The 19,116-nt window shown below is 38.6% G+C and overlaps 1 protein-coding gene across 2 annotated transcripts in view; it reads right to left on the bottom strand.

Moving 5' to 3' along the window:
• Nucleotides 1-19,116, bottom strand: part of Nebl (nebulette) — a 319,353-nt gene that overhangs the window by 27,370 nt on the left and 272,867 nt on the right. The window contains exons 14-22 of one of the 2 annotated variants that reach the window (XM_013014763.1): nucleotides 17,799-17,909; nucleotides 14,107-14,217; nucleotides 13,829-13,939; nucleotides 11,130-11,234; nucleotides 8,365-8,457; nucleotides 4,122-4,214; nucleotides 2,799-2,891; nucleotides 1,508-1,612; nucleotides 482-653 (exon numbers count right to left, since the gene is read on the bottom strand). In XM_013014763.1, the coding sequence (XP_012870217.1) occupies nucleotides 482-653; nucleotides 1,508-1,612; nucleotides 2,799-2,891; nucleotides 4,122-4,214; nucleotides 8,365-8,457; nucleotides 11,130-11,234; nucleotides 13,829-13,939; nucleotides 14,107-14,217; nucleotides 17,799-17,909 (994 nt within the window). The remainder of the gene's footprint in view (nucleotides 1-481; nucleotides 654-1,507; nucleotides 1,613-2,798; nucleotides 2,892-4,121; nucleotides 4,215-8,364; nucleotides 8,458-11,129; nucleotides 11,235-13,828; nucleotides 13,940-14,106; nucleotides 14,218-17,798; nucleotides 17,910-19,116) is intronic. The other variant, XM_013014764.1, reaches the window with a different exon arrangement.

Genomic DNA, 19,116 nt, shown 5'->3' with positions numbered 1-19,116 from the left:
TGGGCTTTTGGATATTTTTCACCTCTCCCCTTTCAGAAATAGCATTTAAGAACTACAGAAGATCCATATTACACAATACCATTAGAATCTGTCTGGTCCATGGGTCTGAGCTAAAAGGACCTACGTGTCCTATGCTTCTTCTGCCTCCCATGTCGACTGTACAACATGTTGACCAAGCACACAAATAAAAGAATGTAAAACAGTTGCTTTACCATTCCTGATTTTCCATGAGTGAGTGGTTCCTGCATTTAACCAGAGTAAACATTCTGCAGACCAAAAAGGGAGTGTAGAGACAGAGGAATTCCCAAGAACAGAAAGCATTTGCTAACTAAAAGCCCACCCTGTACTTCATTTCGAACTGCTTACCATATCAAACATGGAGCTAGGGAAGAGTCAGATGAACAAGAAGGCACATGCTGAAGATAAAGCACGTGCTAAGTGCGTGATGGCCTGCGTCTGCCGAGGTAGATGCTCTGCTTACCCACAATGATTCCGGGTCTCCTGTCCATCTCCACGACGTGAGGCTGGACACCTTTATAGGCCGCATCGCTGATGACCTGTGTGTTCTTCCTCACCCGCTCTGTCACAGGATCATCCACAATGGGAGTGAAGCCCCTCCCCTTCGTCTTCTCAAAGTCTTCATGATATTTTACCTGAAAAAGGGGGAGAAAACTACATGAACTCAAATGGACATGTCTGTCACCTGTTACAAATTTGTCGCTGTGTCAGTTGCATCTACAGTATTTTCTACATACATGTATTTTTTCCACTTAATCCAACATCAGAAATCAAGGACTGGTGTTCTCATCACATTTTTAAACATTATAGTTGGTAATGTATCTTTTAAGGATCGGTAAAAATAAATATTTTGAATTCCTGGATACCTCCTAATATATATTAATTGACCTGCAAATTGACATTTAACTTTCAATGTGTAATCAAGTGATAAGCTATATATATATATATATTCTTCAAGAAAAGAGTATCATGTAAGATTAAGAGAGTTAGACGATGATGTTTACAGTTTTTGTATATAATTACAAAATCTTATAGGAATTTCAAAAATATATACTGTTGTCATGTTCTGAAATTGCAAGATAGCTATACCACTCTGTAAATTTTACTACAAGCCATTAAATTCAACACTTCAAAGTAAAGCTGATCGTAAAAACATACTCATTCATATTCTTTATGACATGCAAATACACCAAAGTCTGCCTTAAAATTAATTGGAAAGAAGTCCTGGAAAATGTCATTCACAAAATACATTTATAGTAGTTAAGTTAAGAATAAAAACACACAAAAAAGTCACTGGGAAAATTACTTTATTAGACCAAATATTTTCATTAATTACATTATAAATCCCCTCCCCTCAAAAGAGATCGCATCCAAGTTTCCATGCTTTGTTAGTCATCCAGATTAGCAGTGACTAAACACCATCCATACACTCTTGTGTCGTTCCTTAGCATGTTTTAGTCACAGAAAGAGCGGTCTGCTTGTATCCTACCATTGAAATATGATTTTGTGCTTCTTTAGCATGTCTCAAACCAGGTGTATCTAAAATCAGACTTGGTCTACCTTTCATCTGTTTATGGTCTTGGGTATATTTTACCTGAAAAATAAATAGTAGAATTCCTCATAACAGGCCAATTTGAATTTTTTTTAAATGCATGGCTGCTCTAAGCTAGGAAAGAAATACATGCAACATATTTGAAATTATTTCCCAGGTAATTTTTTTCAGTGAATTGCATTTTCTTCTAGAATATCAATCCAATTATGCTTTCTCAAATGCTATTGTAAAAAAAAGATTAAATCTCCCTATTTAAAACACTTTGTGACCACTAGTCACTAGGAATATAAAACTAGCTATCATATTTAAATTAAATAGGGAAATCTAAAAGTATAGAACCCAAACTTAGTGCCTGCATCTAAATTTCCCCCCTTTTTCTGCAATATTGAAGAATGCACAGCAAATTTCCCCCTACTTCCCTTTAGTTTTGCCTCCTTGGAGAATAAGAAACCATGACAAATAAATCCAATTTTGCCTCTAAGCAGTCACAGTTTAAAGGTAATTTATGTTAAACACATATGGTATCTCTGGACAAAAAATGCCTTTACACAGATGGAGCTTTTGAAGCCTAAATGCTGGGCTCTAGGCTCACAGAGCTTTTCAAGATGTGCTAAGAGAGGGTCTCTCTGGACAGGCTGACCAGCAGAACACTGACACTCCCAAAGCTTACTGTGAGGTCAGGACTCCTCTTACTGCAAACATGGGGATAGTTATGCAATGCAGAAATGAAGGCCTGACATCCACTGAGGGAATGCACCCCAACAAGACATTCATATGTCCCACCAGTCACTCTCCTGAGTAACTGAATTCTGCATTTAAATACATTTAAAGATTTTTTTCCTCTAAATCCTTACTTTGAAGTAATGACTCCTTTTCTATATATTTTTTTTCCAGAAAGCATTTGATGAGCCAAGTTTCAGTGAAATAAATACATCAGTAAAATGACAACTATTCAACTTACACATCAAAGACTTTGGCATTTTCAAAGATATTGGCTATAGTAACATGCATCATTGTTTAAATACACTTTAAATGCAACTGTCATTTGCATCTGGAAATACCAAAGAGGGGCTGCAGAGTAATGTAAATTTATACAGTGGCAACTTATGGAAGTCATCTGAAAAACACATGCATTTATCAGAAATTTCACAGGGAATAAAAAACAGAACTATAGATAACTTATAAAAGACACCTTTGTGATGTTCCAAAATAAACAAAGACCACTTGCCGAGCTAATATTTTCTTGATTCTTCTTTACTCTTTCCATCTCAGGAGTTACACTTAATGCTGTAGCTCTTCCCAGCTGACCTTTATAATAAACCTGTCATTCCGGGGAACAAAAGACTAGTGTGAATCTAAGTCAATTAAAGCAGAGTCCCATGGTATTCATTTTTAGAGTTAGCCAAGGAAGGGAAACTATAGATGGACAGGGAGGAGAAAGAAGAGGAGGAGCAAGAGAAGGAGGAGGAGAAAGAGGAAGTAGTGGAGGAAAAGCAACTATCTGTAGTCTAATTACCATACTTAAATGCTTGCATCTTAAGACACTGGGATTTTATTTTATTCCAAAGCAGTGTGCATTTGCCATTTGAATCACTGTGGACATTCTTGCACATATGAGCATATCACTAGTAAATGAGCAGTAAATCTTTACTTGCTAAGGAACATGAAAAGCAGTATTTTCATATTGCTTACCAGCCCTCTTGCCCACATAGAATGGTACTGCATAGTTGTGGCTTCTGAGACTGAACTTTGTAAGGATGCATTTAAATAGGTGACTATGGTCATCTATAAAGATTGGTAAACATCCCATTGCTCCATTCTTCCTTCTCAACCACCATGTTCTTTTCTTAGTATGGCAGAGCTAAGAGTGACTATCAGAAAAAAAGTGAAAATCTACTTCTGCAAAATACTAACTAGGTATAAGTACCAAATGATAATCTGCCTTTGCTTCATAAACTGGTCAATTGACTTTAAGGGATTGAGGAATACAAGATATCTTTGAATGTAATAGATTTACAAGTTTCTTCTTCCCAATATATATGTTAATGACTTTAAAAATGATTTTTTCAGTGAACTGCCATTTGTGAATTACATAACAAAAGGGAAACAGCAAATCACAAGTTGGTATCTAAATTTAAAAAAAAAAGTCAGACTTGGATCAAATGCCCTTTCTACATTGGCCTGTTTCACGTGACCTATACAACCACGAAGTGTTCATCAGACACTGCTCAAAAGTACAGTAAGAATGACTGAGAATGGGAGAGGGGGCTGAGGAGGCTGGCAGGAGACAGTTCAATTGCAGGACCATAAGGAAAAGCTCTGTCTATCTCAACTGAGGAAGCACAGCCATCAATGTTGGATGGCAATTGTCGTTGTCATGGTGTAGTACTGGGAACCCTGCAACTCCTCAAACCCGGAAATCTCTCAAATCAATGCTAGTCAACTGAGAGCAGAATATCAACTCAAACAGGAACACTTGGAAACACATTCCCTTCATCTGCCCTTTAACAGGATATTATAGCAAAAGAGGAAGGTGCCAAGATGATCTCACATTGCTGATATTCTTCTGGTTTTCTCTCACTCTCTTCAACTCTGGAGGATCAGAAATGGAAGTTGCCTGCTTAATCTCTCCTTTATATTTGACCTGTGGAGGATAAACATGGATTTTAACAACACTGAATAGACTCTGAGCAAGTACCTCAGAAGATGAGGCTTAAAATTCACCCTAGCATCAAGAAAATGTGATGTGATGTGTGTATGTGTGTGTGTGTGTGTGTGTGTGTGTGTGTGCTCACACATACAATGGAATTCTATGCCTCCATCAGAAAAATGACATTGTCCCATTTGTTAGGAAATGGAAAGGCTTGGAAAAAATTATACTAAATGAAGTAAGCCAGGCCTAAAGAAACATAAGTCCCATGGATTCCCTTATTTGCAATAATTAGTATATATATAAGACAAGCAGCAAAGGTCAAAAGCTATTTACATATGATCATATAAGATGATATTAAGTAAAATGAACCCCAAGATAGGGACACAACTGGTTTTTTCTTTCTTGCTATTGTTTTTAACGTATGTATAATGTACATATATAATGTGGTTTTTTTGTTTCTTTTGCATGTTCTTCTCCCATGGTATAAGCCCTGTTTTGAGTGTATCTGATTCTGGTGCCCTGAATCTTGTATATACATTTTTCTAATTTGGAGAGGGGAAGGGAAATAACAAAATGCTGAAATAAGGATACAGGTTGACCTGTTGCAACAATAAGATGTACAAGTCACTATGCTGCAAATGAATTTTACAACTTTGGGGGGGTAGGAGTTAGGAAGTTGGGGAGGGAAGAGATAGTAGGGGAAAAACAAAGGAAGGGGTAACAATGCTCGATAAGAAATGTACTTATTACCTTACTCATATAACTGTAACTCCTCTGTACAGTATTTTTACAATAAAAAACATATTAAAAAAGAAAAAATTAATCCTAGCTTTTGACACATATTTCTTCACAGTGGGTCCCCCACACTCAAGTTTCCTGATGGTTGAACATATATTCAATTTATTAAACCCAGCAAACACAAAAGTGTCAGCAGTGCCACTTAATAAAATCTTCAATAAATATGTTGATGTCAAAACTAACTGCAAGTTACACACATAAAAACAATGAATATACAAGGGAGCAAGCTTGAAGAGAAACACCAGAATAACACCAGAAACACAATGGCAGAACTAGAATTAAGTCTCCTAACAGTCTGGGAAGGTCTTTTATTTTATCCTGACTCTGGGGTTTCCACCTTTCAAAGATTTATGACTTTTTCCACCTTCCAGGGATATTTATAAGGACAAACTATGTTGAGATGAATTTTCTCCTCCACCTGGAACAACATGCTCTTCAATTTTCAAATCTTAAAAATTACCTGTTTTAGAAGACTAGCCTTAGCATTTCTATTAGGGGAAGTTACATGAAAGGGTCGCCTAATGAGGGAAACAACCATCTGGGGGCACTTCAGAGGATTTCTGAGTTCCCTTAACCAGCCATGGATTCCTGATCTCCTCCCATTACTAATCACAACTACCAATCACATCTACTAATCAGAAAAGTAAATAATGCTGGACTGTGCATTCATACAGAACATTAGCACTGGATCCATCCCATAGTAGAGGTGCCTCAAAAATCGCTAACTAATACTGCTTCACCAGGAGCAGTATCCTCAGCAATGAGCAATTTCCATTCCATATACTGTATAACGTTCCTTGTCCTAATGCAGTATTAAATCCAGGAATTCTGTTGCTGTGTTCAAGCAGACTTTTCTATGTGAGAGCCCACGCTACTCTTGAGCTCCTTACCTAGCTATATTTTTAGAGATCTTCAAATAAATCATGAGGAAAGGAGGTAGATCTTATCCATCATCGTGTCCTACAACTAGGACACATTGTGCCCTATAACCAGGACAATGCCTGACACAAATGGGTACTTAATGAAGAGTTCCTGAGGAAATGAGCATGGCTGAATTATAGCAAAACCATCACAAACTTCCTGGAATCACATGACAGTCAAAGGACATGGCCTTCAATGTGCTGATGCGAAAGAACATCCAGCCGGGCAGAGGAGTTTAAAGCCTTGCAGAGCATTTCCAACAAGCAAGAATATGGGATGTGAGCTAAAATATCAAAGAAAACAGAAAGTACTTGGCCCACCCAGCTGATCCTGGCTTCTGCTCACTCTCTGTATCAGTCATTACACGCACTAGAGCAGCCTTACAGCTTTGTTCTTCATATCAGATCTGGGGACAAGGCACAGACCCTTTAGCATGATGAGAAAGATCTATACTAAAGTATTGGGGCACATTAAAAAAAAACTGTCATATAGCCTCCGCAAAGTCTTCGTTAGGATTTTTACAATAGGATATATATTACTAACGGACTTCATCTGAGAAATCACCATCTCTACATAGGTAGGAACGCATAGGAAAAGAAAAGAGAGAAGAGAAAAGGTAGGCAGGGGAAGGAAGGACACTATTTCAAATATAATTGGCAAGGTCATTTCAGGAGCTATTTTAATATATTAAAACACATGGAATATACTGGGTTTGAGAAAAAAGCATACACACACACACATATATATATTCATACATATATGTGTATTTGTGTGTGCATATGGAAGCATACAATTAGGAGGCATATGTTGAAAAAGAGAGTTAAATCTACTCAAGATATTTTAGAAATGCCTTGGCAATGTTTAACTTGACTAAGACAGAAATAGAAATGAAGACCCACCACCTCCTATCTCAAATCACACTCAGAGAGGCTCAGTGTCTGTGGGTTTAATATGAGTAACGACACCAACAGTAGTCCAGAACAACAAGAGTTAAATTGAAAATTCAAAACAGACTACTTCTAAATAAAATCCAAAGACCAGCTGTTAGCCAAGAGCTAATAGAGAGAAGTCTTGCCTTTGGAGGTGGAAAATGTCGAGATGTTTAAATGTTAGTGAACCACTTCTCACTTTGACAGATCCCACTAATCTTGAAAGGGCAACTTTCCATCTGAATACTAAGCAAGACTTTATGACCCAGCTTCAGAAATCCAGAGCCATGCACTTGTTGCCAGAAGAGACTGCAGGATGCTCAGGATAGAAATGCTACATTGTATGATATGTATGTACTGTGTGGTTTTCCCAGGTAAGAAGCCCAACAAGGTTAAAGATGAACATTTCTGTTCTCCATACAACTCTAATCAGCTATTTCACATAGGCTGTGGAGCTGCTCATGACAGAGCATTTATATCTGATATGTTGATGAGTACATTTCAAATAAGATCATTTGAACATGAAGAAAACTAGCATTTTATGTTCCCAGGCCCAATGAAGAAGAAATAAAGAAGAAAATACTATTTTTTCTCACATAACAAGAAACTAAATATGCTAATTACATGTGGAGGAATACACATTAGGAAAGGAAGAGAAGTAGTTGTCCATTGCAATATCCAGCACTGAACAGGAGAATTTTCTGCTTATAACAGCACGTGTCTCGTCTACATTTTCTTTCCCAAGATTGGAGGATAAGTTATTTTACAGTTTATATTGAGGGCATTTGAAAGCATTCTCTGTAAGAGAAGGTAAAAGATGAATTGATACTACATTGTTTTAAAAACCTAAACCTCCAAATTGGGCAGTGGTCATTCATACCTATAATCCTACCTGCTCAGGAGGCTGAGAGGATCACAGTTCAAAGCCAGCCCGGGCAATAAAGTCTGAGACTCTTATCTCTAGTTAACCACTAGAAACCAGGAGTGGAGTTGTGGCTCAAAGTGGTAGAGTGCTAACCTTAAGCAAAAAAGTTCAGGAACAGTGCTCAGACCCTGAGTTGAAGCCCCATGACTGACAAAAAAAAAATCTAAATCTTCACTTAAGATACTAAATAAATATTCTGGAGCCTTTGGTCATTCAGTTAGGTTAAAGCTCTTTTCCTCCAAGTTGTTAAGAGATACTAAATGAACCCTTTCTCTGAAAAATTTAATATAGTTAAACTCTGTTCTAAATATGAAATGCAATCCTAGACCTCATTAAAATGACTTATGTCATCTTTACTTTTCCACAGCAAAATGAAATGCTGCTTTATGTTCAAGAGAAACAAGTCTACAGTTCTCATTCTGAAAGTTAGGACTCTGATGGTTCATGAAATCATATATCAGTAAAGAATAAGAGAAAAAAGCAGTCTGCTAAGTAAAGAACTAAAAACAGCCATCTAGCTTTAGCTTCTGTTTACCCCTGGACAAGATAATAAATGCTGAGAACTTACTGAGCTAATATTCTGCTGGGTTTTCTTCACTCGCTCAATCTCTGGGGTTTCTTTAACTGCTGTGCCAGCTCCTACATCTTTCTTATAAAACACCTTTATTACAGAAGGGGAAAAAAAAGAACTATAAGCTCATTAGAATTCAGATACTGAATCTGACTGTTATAAAACAAAGACCATGTCTTAGGTTTTATAGTAATGCGAATCCTAATTCTATTTATGAGTACCAACATTCTATGAATCAATTAAATAGTCCATTATGATAATAAATGCATGACATTAGTTTCCTATCCCATAATCTTACAAGAACACCTCTATCTAATACCTGTTCTAAAGTATGATTGATACCTTAGCTAGATGCAGATTACTTTCTTTTCTTTTCTTTTCTTTTTTTTTGGTCGGTTGTGGGGCTTAAACTCTGGGCTTGGGCGCTGTCCCTGTGCTCTTCAGCTCAAGGTGAGCTCTCTACCGCTTGAGCCACAGCGCCACTTTCAGTTTTCTGGTGGTTTATTGGAGATAAGAGTCTCATGGATTTTCCTCCCCTGGCTGGCTTTGAACAGCATTCCTCAGATCTCAGCCTCCAGAGTAGCTAGGATTACAGGTGTGAGCTACCCGAGCCCGGCTGCAGATTACTTTCTTTAAGGACAGAAATTGGCAAACTAGAGTTTCCTTCTTCAAATATGGATATATACCACATGTGCACTGAGAAAAATCAGACTGAATATGGTGGTATACACCTGTAATCTCAGCTACTCTGGAGGCTGACACACCAGCCCCCCAAAAAACCAACACTGAAAGAAAAAAGCTGGGGCATGTCTCAAGGAGGTAGAGTGCTTGCTTAACAATTAAGAAGCCTAGGGTTCAATTGCAAAAGCTAACCGGGCAGTTTATTAATTTTATTTTTTTTGGGTCCGGTTGTGGGGCCTGAACTCTGGACCTGGGCGCTGTCCCTTAGCTCTTCAGCTCAAGGCTAGTGCTCTACCACTTGAGCCACAGCACCACTTCCGGCTTTTTTCTTTTTGCTTAGGTGGTGCTGAGGAATCAAACCCAGGGCCTCAGGCATGCAAGGCAAGCGCTCTACCACTGAGCTACCTTCCCAGCCCCAGTTTATTAATTATAATTTATTTAATTTTAAACACCTGCTATTCTTTCCAAATGCAAAGAAATCTTCATTGTCTTCCAAGTAAATACTAGCTCTATCATCGATGTTGGCATTAACTCTATAGTCTGTTCCCCTCTTCCTTCTCCTATTCATTATCTTTCCCCTAGGGCTCATGGTCCCTAACAACATCTACCCCTTTGAAACATGAAGTGAAGCAAAAACTAAAAACAGAAACAAAATAAGGGCCCTGAGAAAAGCGTCTGAGGACAATACTGCTTCCGCTCTTGACATTTGGCAACCTGTAGGCCCCATGGGGGTGGGAGAGTATGACATGAGGAATGTCTTCCTTCAGAAGCTCAATCTGGAATGCTACAGAATCACAGCGTTGGAGGAAAACAGCCTCTGATCCTTCCAGTGAGAATTTCCCATATCTCTGCCCAGTCTGGCCCGCTGTGGGGAGACCACAAAAATACCAGACCAACCGACCTTGAGTGCTAGCGCCTCCCTGTTAATCAGAAAACAAAAAGTATCCCAGCCTTTGAATTTAATTGAATCCACATTCTTAATTAGACACTTGCTTAAGTACTAAATGACTTCACAAATTCTACATGATGGTGTTGACTATATAATCAGTTTTCTAATTTTAGAATTGAATTCAAATTTATACATTTACCCACTAAACCCAGGCCCAGTCTCTTAAATAACAGTGTGGATTTTTACCTCCAGTTCTTCAAGATAAGATATGAAAGCTTAGGAGCTGTAATAAACTAGTCAATCTCTAAAGATCCATGTAAAGAATCAAAAGAGCCAGAAGAAAGTCACCTCACAGAACTATTTTCATCTTCGAAGACAAGTCAATAGGGAAAATTAACATACCTTTCCTGAATTAAACTTTCATATCCTATTAATAATGGTGGCTTATATCAAGCATAAAATTTGAATTCCAAAACTATCAAGGCAAATTAGAATTTATGAAGATAATCGGTATTTTTATTATTTTGAAGAAACCCATTTGGTTGTAAGTAATGAATCAAAAAATGTATCAGACATCTGGAAGGAAGTATAAGGGTAAGGAGAGCTGGGGATTGGCCTCGGTGACAGAGTATTTGCCTCACATGCAAAAGGGCCTAAGTTTAAAAAAAAATTAATGCAGTAAATGTAAAAGAAATATCAAGGGGCTGGGAATGTGGCTTAGTGGTAGAGTGCTTGCCTTGCATGCATGAGGCCCTGGGTTCGATTCCTCAGCACCACATAAGCAGAAAAAAATAAGCTGAAGTGGCGCTGGGGCTCAAGTGGTAGAGTGCTAGCCTTGAGCTGAAGAGCTGAGGGACAGTGCCCAGGCCCAGAGTTCAGGCCCACGACCGGACCCCCCCCAAAAAATATATATATATATGCTAGACATCTCTAATATAAATTAATATCTAACCCCAAAATCTCTCTGAGCACTGACAAATGGGCAACAGTCAAAACATGTGCACTGAATGTCTGTAAAATTGCTTCCAGCTATGCGCGTAACACAAATGAATTTCATATTTAGACATAGGTCTCGTTCTCAAAGCCAAAAGTGAATTTTAAGTGCAAACATTCACCATTCCAACACTACCTGAAATATTTCTGGTCCCAAGCATTTCACGTGGGAGCTACTCAGCCTGAAATGGCTACTCACGGCACTAATGTTCTGTTGGCTGGTCTTGATCCTCTGAATTTCAGGAGTATCGACCACAGTGGAATACTTCGAAAGCATTTTCTCTGCCTCACCTTTATACTTTTTCTAGAAATACAAGGTTGATAGAAATCTGAAACAGTGTGTGTGTATGAGAGAAAGACAGAGAACAATACCTCCACTTCCAGCAATACCATATATATTGTTCTAACTCTAAACGTAAGATTCACAAGGAAAAGCAAACTGAAAACCAGCAAGGATCAAGGGAGTGAGCAAGGAGTACCACAGTCTCACCTCTGCTCAGACTGTGGTTCCCACCCCAGATCCCTCAAATGCCTCACAGAACTTCACTACCCTAAGGTGCTCTACTCTCTGTTCTAACAGCCCCATATCTACTCTGGGACACTACCCTAAGCTGCTCTAGTCTCTGTTCTAACAGCCCCATATCTACTCTGGGTAGAGCCCAGTTCTTCAGAGCTACTTTTTCACTTTCTTCTGGATTTGTGATTTGCTCCCTACTTTTAGGTAAGGATACTTGATTAAGGAAAGACACTAGTATTTTTGTCAATAAGAGTTAGAGGAGGGAAAATAGCCAGGTGTCAGTGCCTCATGCCTGTAATCTTAGCTATTCAGGAGCGAGATTATCTGAGAAAGGAGATTCAAAGTAAGCCATGGCAGGATAGTCTATATTTCCAATTATCAAAACTAGAAGCAGGAAGTAGAGCTCTGTTCAAGTGGTAAAATACTAGCCTTGGGGAAAAAAACAGAAAGCTCAGGGACAGTGGCCAGCCCCCCAGAATCAGCACACACACACACACACACACACACACACACACACACACACACTTCTCTAAATAAGTCCTGATGATGTCCTATAAAACCTAGCAATACTTTACTTTTAGTGCAGCATATATAATGCTTATTATGTAATAGGTAAATACTCAACACATACTTAATTGTATTGACTTCTTCCCACAAGCAAATACTAGTACCATCCTCATCTTACAGATGGGGAAACTCAGGGACCAGCTAGTAAGTGTCAGAGCTAGAGCTTCAATTCTCAGGCACGATGGTTATCAAAGTCAGACCAAGGCCTCTTAATGATGCTGAAATGTAGCACTTGTCATTGCAACCATTCCCTCCACTAACTCAAATATCCATTTGCCTATTTTACATACTACCTAGAACTTTCACACAACTCACAGCTACAGCCACCATCTCCAAGTTCTTGTGCCGCCCCAGGATCACATGCACTTCAGAATCAGCCCAAGTGCTGTGGCCCTCAAAGAGGCCAATGTGAGCCGAGGAGGCTGAGCAGACAAATCCTTTGACATTCTGACTCCACCATCTTTATACTCTCATGTTGAACGAATGGCTATTTAGGCTCCTCGCTTGCATTCTAGCCAGAATTTGAACAAGTTTAGACAAATTATGTCAAAAGTACTTTCAACATAAATTCCATCAATCACATTTATTCTGTTTCCTCAATTGCTGCCATTGGGATGCCTTATCAACTATATAAAGCTAATGGCAAAGGTATTATTCACTAATGAATGTTTTTGCCCTAATTTTATAAGTCATTTTTTATAAGTATTTTCATCTGAGGTCATTATCTCTCACATGCAGATTTTTATTTGTAGACAACATATGACAGGTTAAATGCAAAAAGAAAATTCAATACATAACCTAAAAATTAAGAAAAGCGAGGGAAAGGGTAGAGTTGGAGGGGTGGGTGAGAATGTTGAAATGGGTCACATTGATCAGCATGCACTGTATTCATAAACTGCTCTGTTGAATGGCAACTTCTTTGAATATCTACCTCAAAAAAATAAAACTAAGGTACGGGCTGGGATGTAGCTCAGTGGCAAAGCACTTTCCTAGCAAGTGCAATATCCTAGGTTCAATCCCAGTACCAAAAAAGAAAAGACACAAAAAAACACAGTTAAAAAGAAAGGTATATGTGGCAGGTATATTCTGAAAAAAATAAATAAATTTTATCAAAAAAACCTTAGCTCTTCCCTTAATTTTTGGTGAACATTATTTTCACCTTATTACTCTGTACAGTTTTAACTACTGTTGTTTTTTTTTTATTTTTTTTGGGGGGGTCCGGTCCTGGGACCTGAACTCTGGGCCTGGGCGCTGTCCCTCAGCTCTTCAGCTCAAGGCTAGCACTCTACCACTTGAGCCACAGTGCCACTTCCGGCTTTTTTCTTTTTGCTTATGTGGTGCTGAGGAGTCGAACACAGGGCCTCATACATGCAAGGCAAGTGCTCTACCACTAAGCAACCTTCCCAGCCCCTAACTACTGTTGTTTGTATTCAAAGTTTATCCCTTTTAAAAACATTTTTCTTTATGAAATGGTCAAAGGAAAAAAAATCTTTGAAATTATGATTCTATAGTATGAGCAAAGAATATTCAAACCAAATGTGTATTCAAGTCAAAAACGTAAGATAAAGGTCAGCATGTCCTTGGACTCAATACAGAGGCCCCACACAGGAATCCCTCCATCCCCATATCTCCGGAATCAAATCTACATTCATGTCCTTTTAATGAGTGAGGGTAATCAAATTTGGCCAGGGGGTTCTTCATTTTGACCACAAAATCTTCACAGTCTTAAAAAATATGCAAGTCATTAGGACCCACAAAGCACATCGTCATGGATATTAGAGGAATTTCTCTAAACATGGACATTCTTGACCCACCTGGCTATAGATATCAGATGCCCGCTTGGCTCGAAGCATATCCGGGATATCCGCATTCACTTGCATTCCTTTCCCCTTAATTTCATTTTCTAAGTCTTTCTTATACTGTTTCTAAAAGAAAAGGGAATAATCACAGAGCTTTGTTTAACTTTCAATAGCAATGTATGCATTTGCATATTGAATAGCAAAGTCACTGCATCTAGGGAATATTGATATTCTTGCTATGTATGTGTGACCGGATGTGTTTGTGTGAGTCTTTGCACCTGCTGCTTCCTTACCTGGCTGGCCATCTCGGATGCTCTCTTTGCTCTCTGAACATCAAGAGTGTCTGCACTGACCTGCATCCCTTTCCCTTTAATTTCAGTCTCCAGGTCTTTTTTATAGTCTTTCTACAGAAATGAAATACAAAGTTAGTGTTCTATAATCATTTCACATATTGTACTGAAAAACATGATGTAATTTGACATAGAGACTGGGGATTAAGTTGGACCCTATTACTTTTATTTCTACAGACCAAGAAAGACTTTTAACTTTAGGTAGGAATATGACTTTCAGTCATCAAAAGGGTTTTGTCTTACTGAGGAAACTAAGAAAAAGAACAGGGCTGGTAGGAAGGCATTTTATATTTCAACATAATATGCATCACAAATTATTCATTAACTTATAACTTGGTTGATGAACAGCAGTAAAAAGTGATAGCTACTCCCCAGTCTGAGCCATTTAGCTTGAATGAGGTTGGCCAAGTCTCCCTGGGCCCTGTGGGACCAAATAAACCATTGTTCTCCATCCCTAGCCCTTCAGGATGGGTGCACTTCTTTTTCCATGGAAAAATCAGAAAACGCTTTCTTTCCTTCTAAGCATGAATGGAAAAGGATGCAGCCTCTCGTTGCTATAGCCAGTTCTTTGTAAATAGAGCAAAAAAAAAACCTTGAGATTTCAGTCAACAATCAGAATTATATAAAATATCATATAAGCAATATGTTGATAGTGATGGGGATACATTCTTGAAAAGGTGTCAGTAGGTATCTTTGCTGTTGTATATATACAAATCTAGGTGTCAGTGGGCGTCTTTGTTGCAGTATGTACACAAACCTGGAATGGTGTAGCAATCTAAAACTGAAGCTTCTGGATAAATTTCTTATAATGAAGAGGAATGCACTCTAAAGTAACTAGAAGTATAGTTAATACAGACACCCATAAGATAGCTTGCCTATAAGGAGAATCAAATGGTGTGTACTCAAACTCATTGTGTATGTGCTGTTCTTTTTGCAGGACTGGAGGCCCTGTGATTTTTGCACACCAGGATCACTATGAACATGGGAATAAGATGGGTGCTAGGTAAGAGGACAGCTACAATGCCATTGGGCAATAGGAATTTTTTATCTCTATTATAATCTTTTTTTTTTTTTTAGTCATGAGGCTTGAACTTGGGGCCAGGGTGCAGTCCTTGATCTCATCCACTCAAGGCTAGTGCTCAACCACTTTGAGCCACAGCTCTACTTCCAGGTTTCTGGTGGTTAACTGGAGATGAGTCTCACAGTCTTTCCTGCCTCAGCTGCATTTGAACTGCGATCCTCAGATCTCAGCCTCCTGAGTAGCTAAGATTACAGGTGTGAGCCACCAGCGCCCAGCTTCTATTATAATTTTATGAGATCACCATCATGACCCAAAGTCTTTATGCAACACATGACTGTACTTACAACCCATGCTTAAAGATCCTCTAATGTTCACTTGAAAGAACAATAAACTACTTTCAAGGAATTATCAGCTTTATTTATATCTCGAGCTTGAGGTGGATCATCTGTTCTTTACCAAATAGCCATAATTGCAGATATACATATCTTAAGGGTCTCTTGTTGGATTGTAAAACTAATGATTAAATTTCATGAGATGTATATTTATTTTATGGATTTTTGTATGTTAATTTTGACTACCTTTTCAATTAAGCTTTTCTAAAAAGAATTGTTTTGTCATATTGTAGATTCTCTGCTATAAAATAGTTGCTGGTTTGCTTACTTGAGCTGCTTTAAATAAACTGAAGTTCTTTAGAACGTTTAAATAAGGTGTGAACAAACTCTTGATCATGAAATACTATATTTTCCCTATTTTCTACTCATAACTCTGCTTGCTTTTTACTAATGTAGACTCACACTTTTCTAAATAGAAGTCTAAGTATTAACATTTAACTTTCAAACTAATAATATTTAATTATTATCTGTAAAATACCTCATTTTCAATACACTACGTAGAGCCCTGAAACCACACATGTGTTTGAAGGACAATACATGTGGACACTAGGCACTGTTGATAGACAGCCACCCAGGTCCTAAGGAGAAAGAAGCATGTGGCTCCACTTTACCATACCAATTATTAAATCTAAGTCTCTGCTAAAGCAGAGATAACATTATCTTTTCATTATTGCTACACTACTAAACTCCCCAAATCTAAGGGGCTTAAAACGTCTAAGATTTGGTATTCCAAGGTGACAAACCCAAGGCATGAGTGCATTTACAGCCCCTGTAGGAGTGACAAGAAAAAACTCTCCCATTCTCATCTACACAGATCATTGGAGATCATTGTTATAATAATATACTACATGGACTTTAGCTCAAAGCTAAAGTGTGGGTTATTAAAAATGAACTACAGCAATATTAGAAACAAACTAGCCCAGCAAAATGATTCATGTCTGTAATCTGAGTTGTATGGGAGATGGAGATCAGGAGAATCTCAGTTCCACACCATATAGGGCAGGCAGTTCTCAGGACTACATCTCAAATCATAAAAAACAAGGCAGATGTGGTGATGAATATCTGTCATCCGAGCTATATGAGATGTGTTAATAGGAAGGTTAATGACCCAAGTCAGATCAGGCACAAATGCATGAAAACATTATTAAAAAATAACAAAAGCAAAAAGATCTGGGAGTGTGGTTCAGGGGTTATACCACCTACCTAGCAAGCACAAGGCCCTAAATTCAACCTCCAACACAAAGAACTAGAGCAAAGTTCTAAACTTCAGTGGAAAGGGATCTGAACCTATCAGTTTGGCAATACAGGACATAGCTGATTATATGCAAATGAGATATTTCAGTTATAAAGATAATGCACTATGAAAATGACAGGCCGCCATAATATAGCTGACTCCTCTCAGTCCATTTTCCCATAAGTCCTAAGTAACTAAATCTGCACTACTTTCCTAGTTTATAGGAAACAAAGAGAAATCTAAATCTATATGTTGTTGCATAAACAAATTAATTAGCACTAATGTATCCCAACTTCCTGTAAGAGAAATATGACTTAGAAGTATGCCCCTTAGATGCAAAATATAGAACTCATTCCATATTCCTTGCTGTAGAAAACAAAATGCCATCCACCGACTCAAACAACCATGCTGCTGGGGAGGATTTCAAAAGCTCCTTTTCTACCTCTCAACTCCCATTCTGCTATCACAAGCTCCCATCCAATAACCTGAACTAAAACCAGATGTAACCTTCCTCCATATAATAAGGAAAAAACACAGTGAATTCTGAAATTCCAGTGGCTGGGGTAAGAACATATACTACCAGGACAAGAATGGAAACCAAATCCTGGCAGGAATCTATTGTAATGACCCTGGAGATAGAGCTGGAAGCTTAGCAGTCAGACTTAGAACAGCAATGTTAGAGGGTGGGATCAATAAATAAACCTTACTGATGAGATGAATCCAAGTGACTTCAACAATTGGTTTGGTGCTGTTTGATGAGTTGGGGAGGTAATAATTAACTGAGGACCCCGGTTTGGGCAGGCCATGTCAAGCTTCCTTTGATGTCTTTAAAGCAAACCTCTCAAACTTTCAAGTAAACATCATGATTGGAAATAAGCTTCCATTCCAAACCATCAAAGCTTTGAGAAATTCCTACGCACCAATGGAGTCACTAATGCGATTTGTCAAGTTGCAGAACAGAAATGTGGAGTGTGAGCCACGTTACTACCTCGCTGGCTATCTCAGTAGCCTTCCTGGCACGCTGGAATTCCAGGGTGTCAGTGCCAACCTGCATTCCTTTCCCTTTAATTTCTGACTCCAGGTCCTTCTTGTATTCTTTCTGTAAAAGATGACATTGTATAGCACTCAGACATGGGGGACAAATACGTCTTTGTAGTGAATGACTGAAAAACAAAGCCAAACCTGAGAGATGAGGCACAGCTTATTCACGGTGAATGACGACCTGTAATAAAATTTCCTGAACTAGATAGAACTCTTACTCATTTCTCTCATTGAAGAGGTTCTATGAAGCTCTGAAGATTTTTTTTTTATCTTAAGAAGACAATAAGAAAATAGTTGAGGATCTTCATGGACAATTGTGCCAGTGGCTGGAGGACAGGAAAATGGGGATAAATGGGCTAAAATAGAAAGATCAGCTTTAAGCCAGTGACATTCTTTTTTTGGGGGGGGGAGGGGTCCGGTCGTGGGGCCTGAACTCTGGGCCTGGGCGCTGTCCCTCAGCTCTTCAGCTCAAGGCTAGCGCTCTACCACTTGAGCCACAGCGCCACTTCTGGCTTTTTTTTTTGCTTATGTGGTGCTGAGGAATTGAACCCAGGGCCTCAGGCATGCAAGGCAAGCGCTCTACCACTGAGCCACCTTCCCAGCCCACCAGTGACATTCTAACTGTGACACGGCAAAGGTTTCTTACTATTTCTATTCACTCATCTGGGAAACCATGTTATAATAAGGATCTATGAGGAATCCATGGTAAGGACATGGTAAGAGCTACTTGGCATACAGCACAGAGCCCAGCACTGAGGGCTTTCCAGTCGTTTTCCCTGGTCTTCATTAGTGTACCCTATATGAGCCCTTCCTTCTAGCAAGGCCTGATTCACTGCTGCTCCTGCACTGTTTTGCCATGCTACTGTGTCTAGTTATACTCCAACACTAAGAGTTTAGGACCTTTTTCCCAAATATTATAGACAAGAGAGTCCAAGGATGATGGTTGAATGTGGACTGCTCATACTATTGTAACATGATTTGTAGAAATTAGGAGCTGTGTGATAATAATAATACCAAAGGCAGGTTAGTGAATATCTACTGTATTCTGGCAAAAAATAAACCCTCCATGGTTCTCTTTTGGGAGATGGTCTCAATCCATGTAGTCATATGCATATTCTACAAAATTAAGAAAATTGAGGGAAGGTATGGGGTTGGCAGGAATGGGAGAGATGAAGAAACATTGATCTAGATTCATTGCATTCACATACTACTTTGTTGAATGGCAATTCCTTTGTACAAACACTTAAAGATAAAAGACAGAAAAA

Source organism: Dipodomys ordii, unplaced genomic scaffold, assembly GCF_000151885.1.
Source record: "Dipodomys ordii isolate 6190 unplaced genomic scaffold, Dord_2.0 Scaffold24, whole genome shotgun sequence".
NCBI lineage: Eukaryota > Metazoa > Chordata > Mammalia > Rodentia > Heteromyidae > Dipodomys > Dipodomys ordii.
This window is presented reverse-complemented; position numbering and strand designations above follow the sequence as displayed.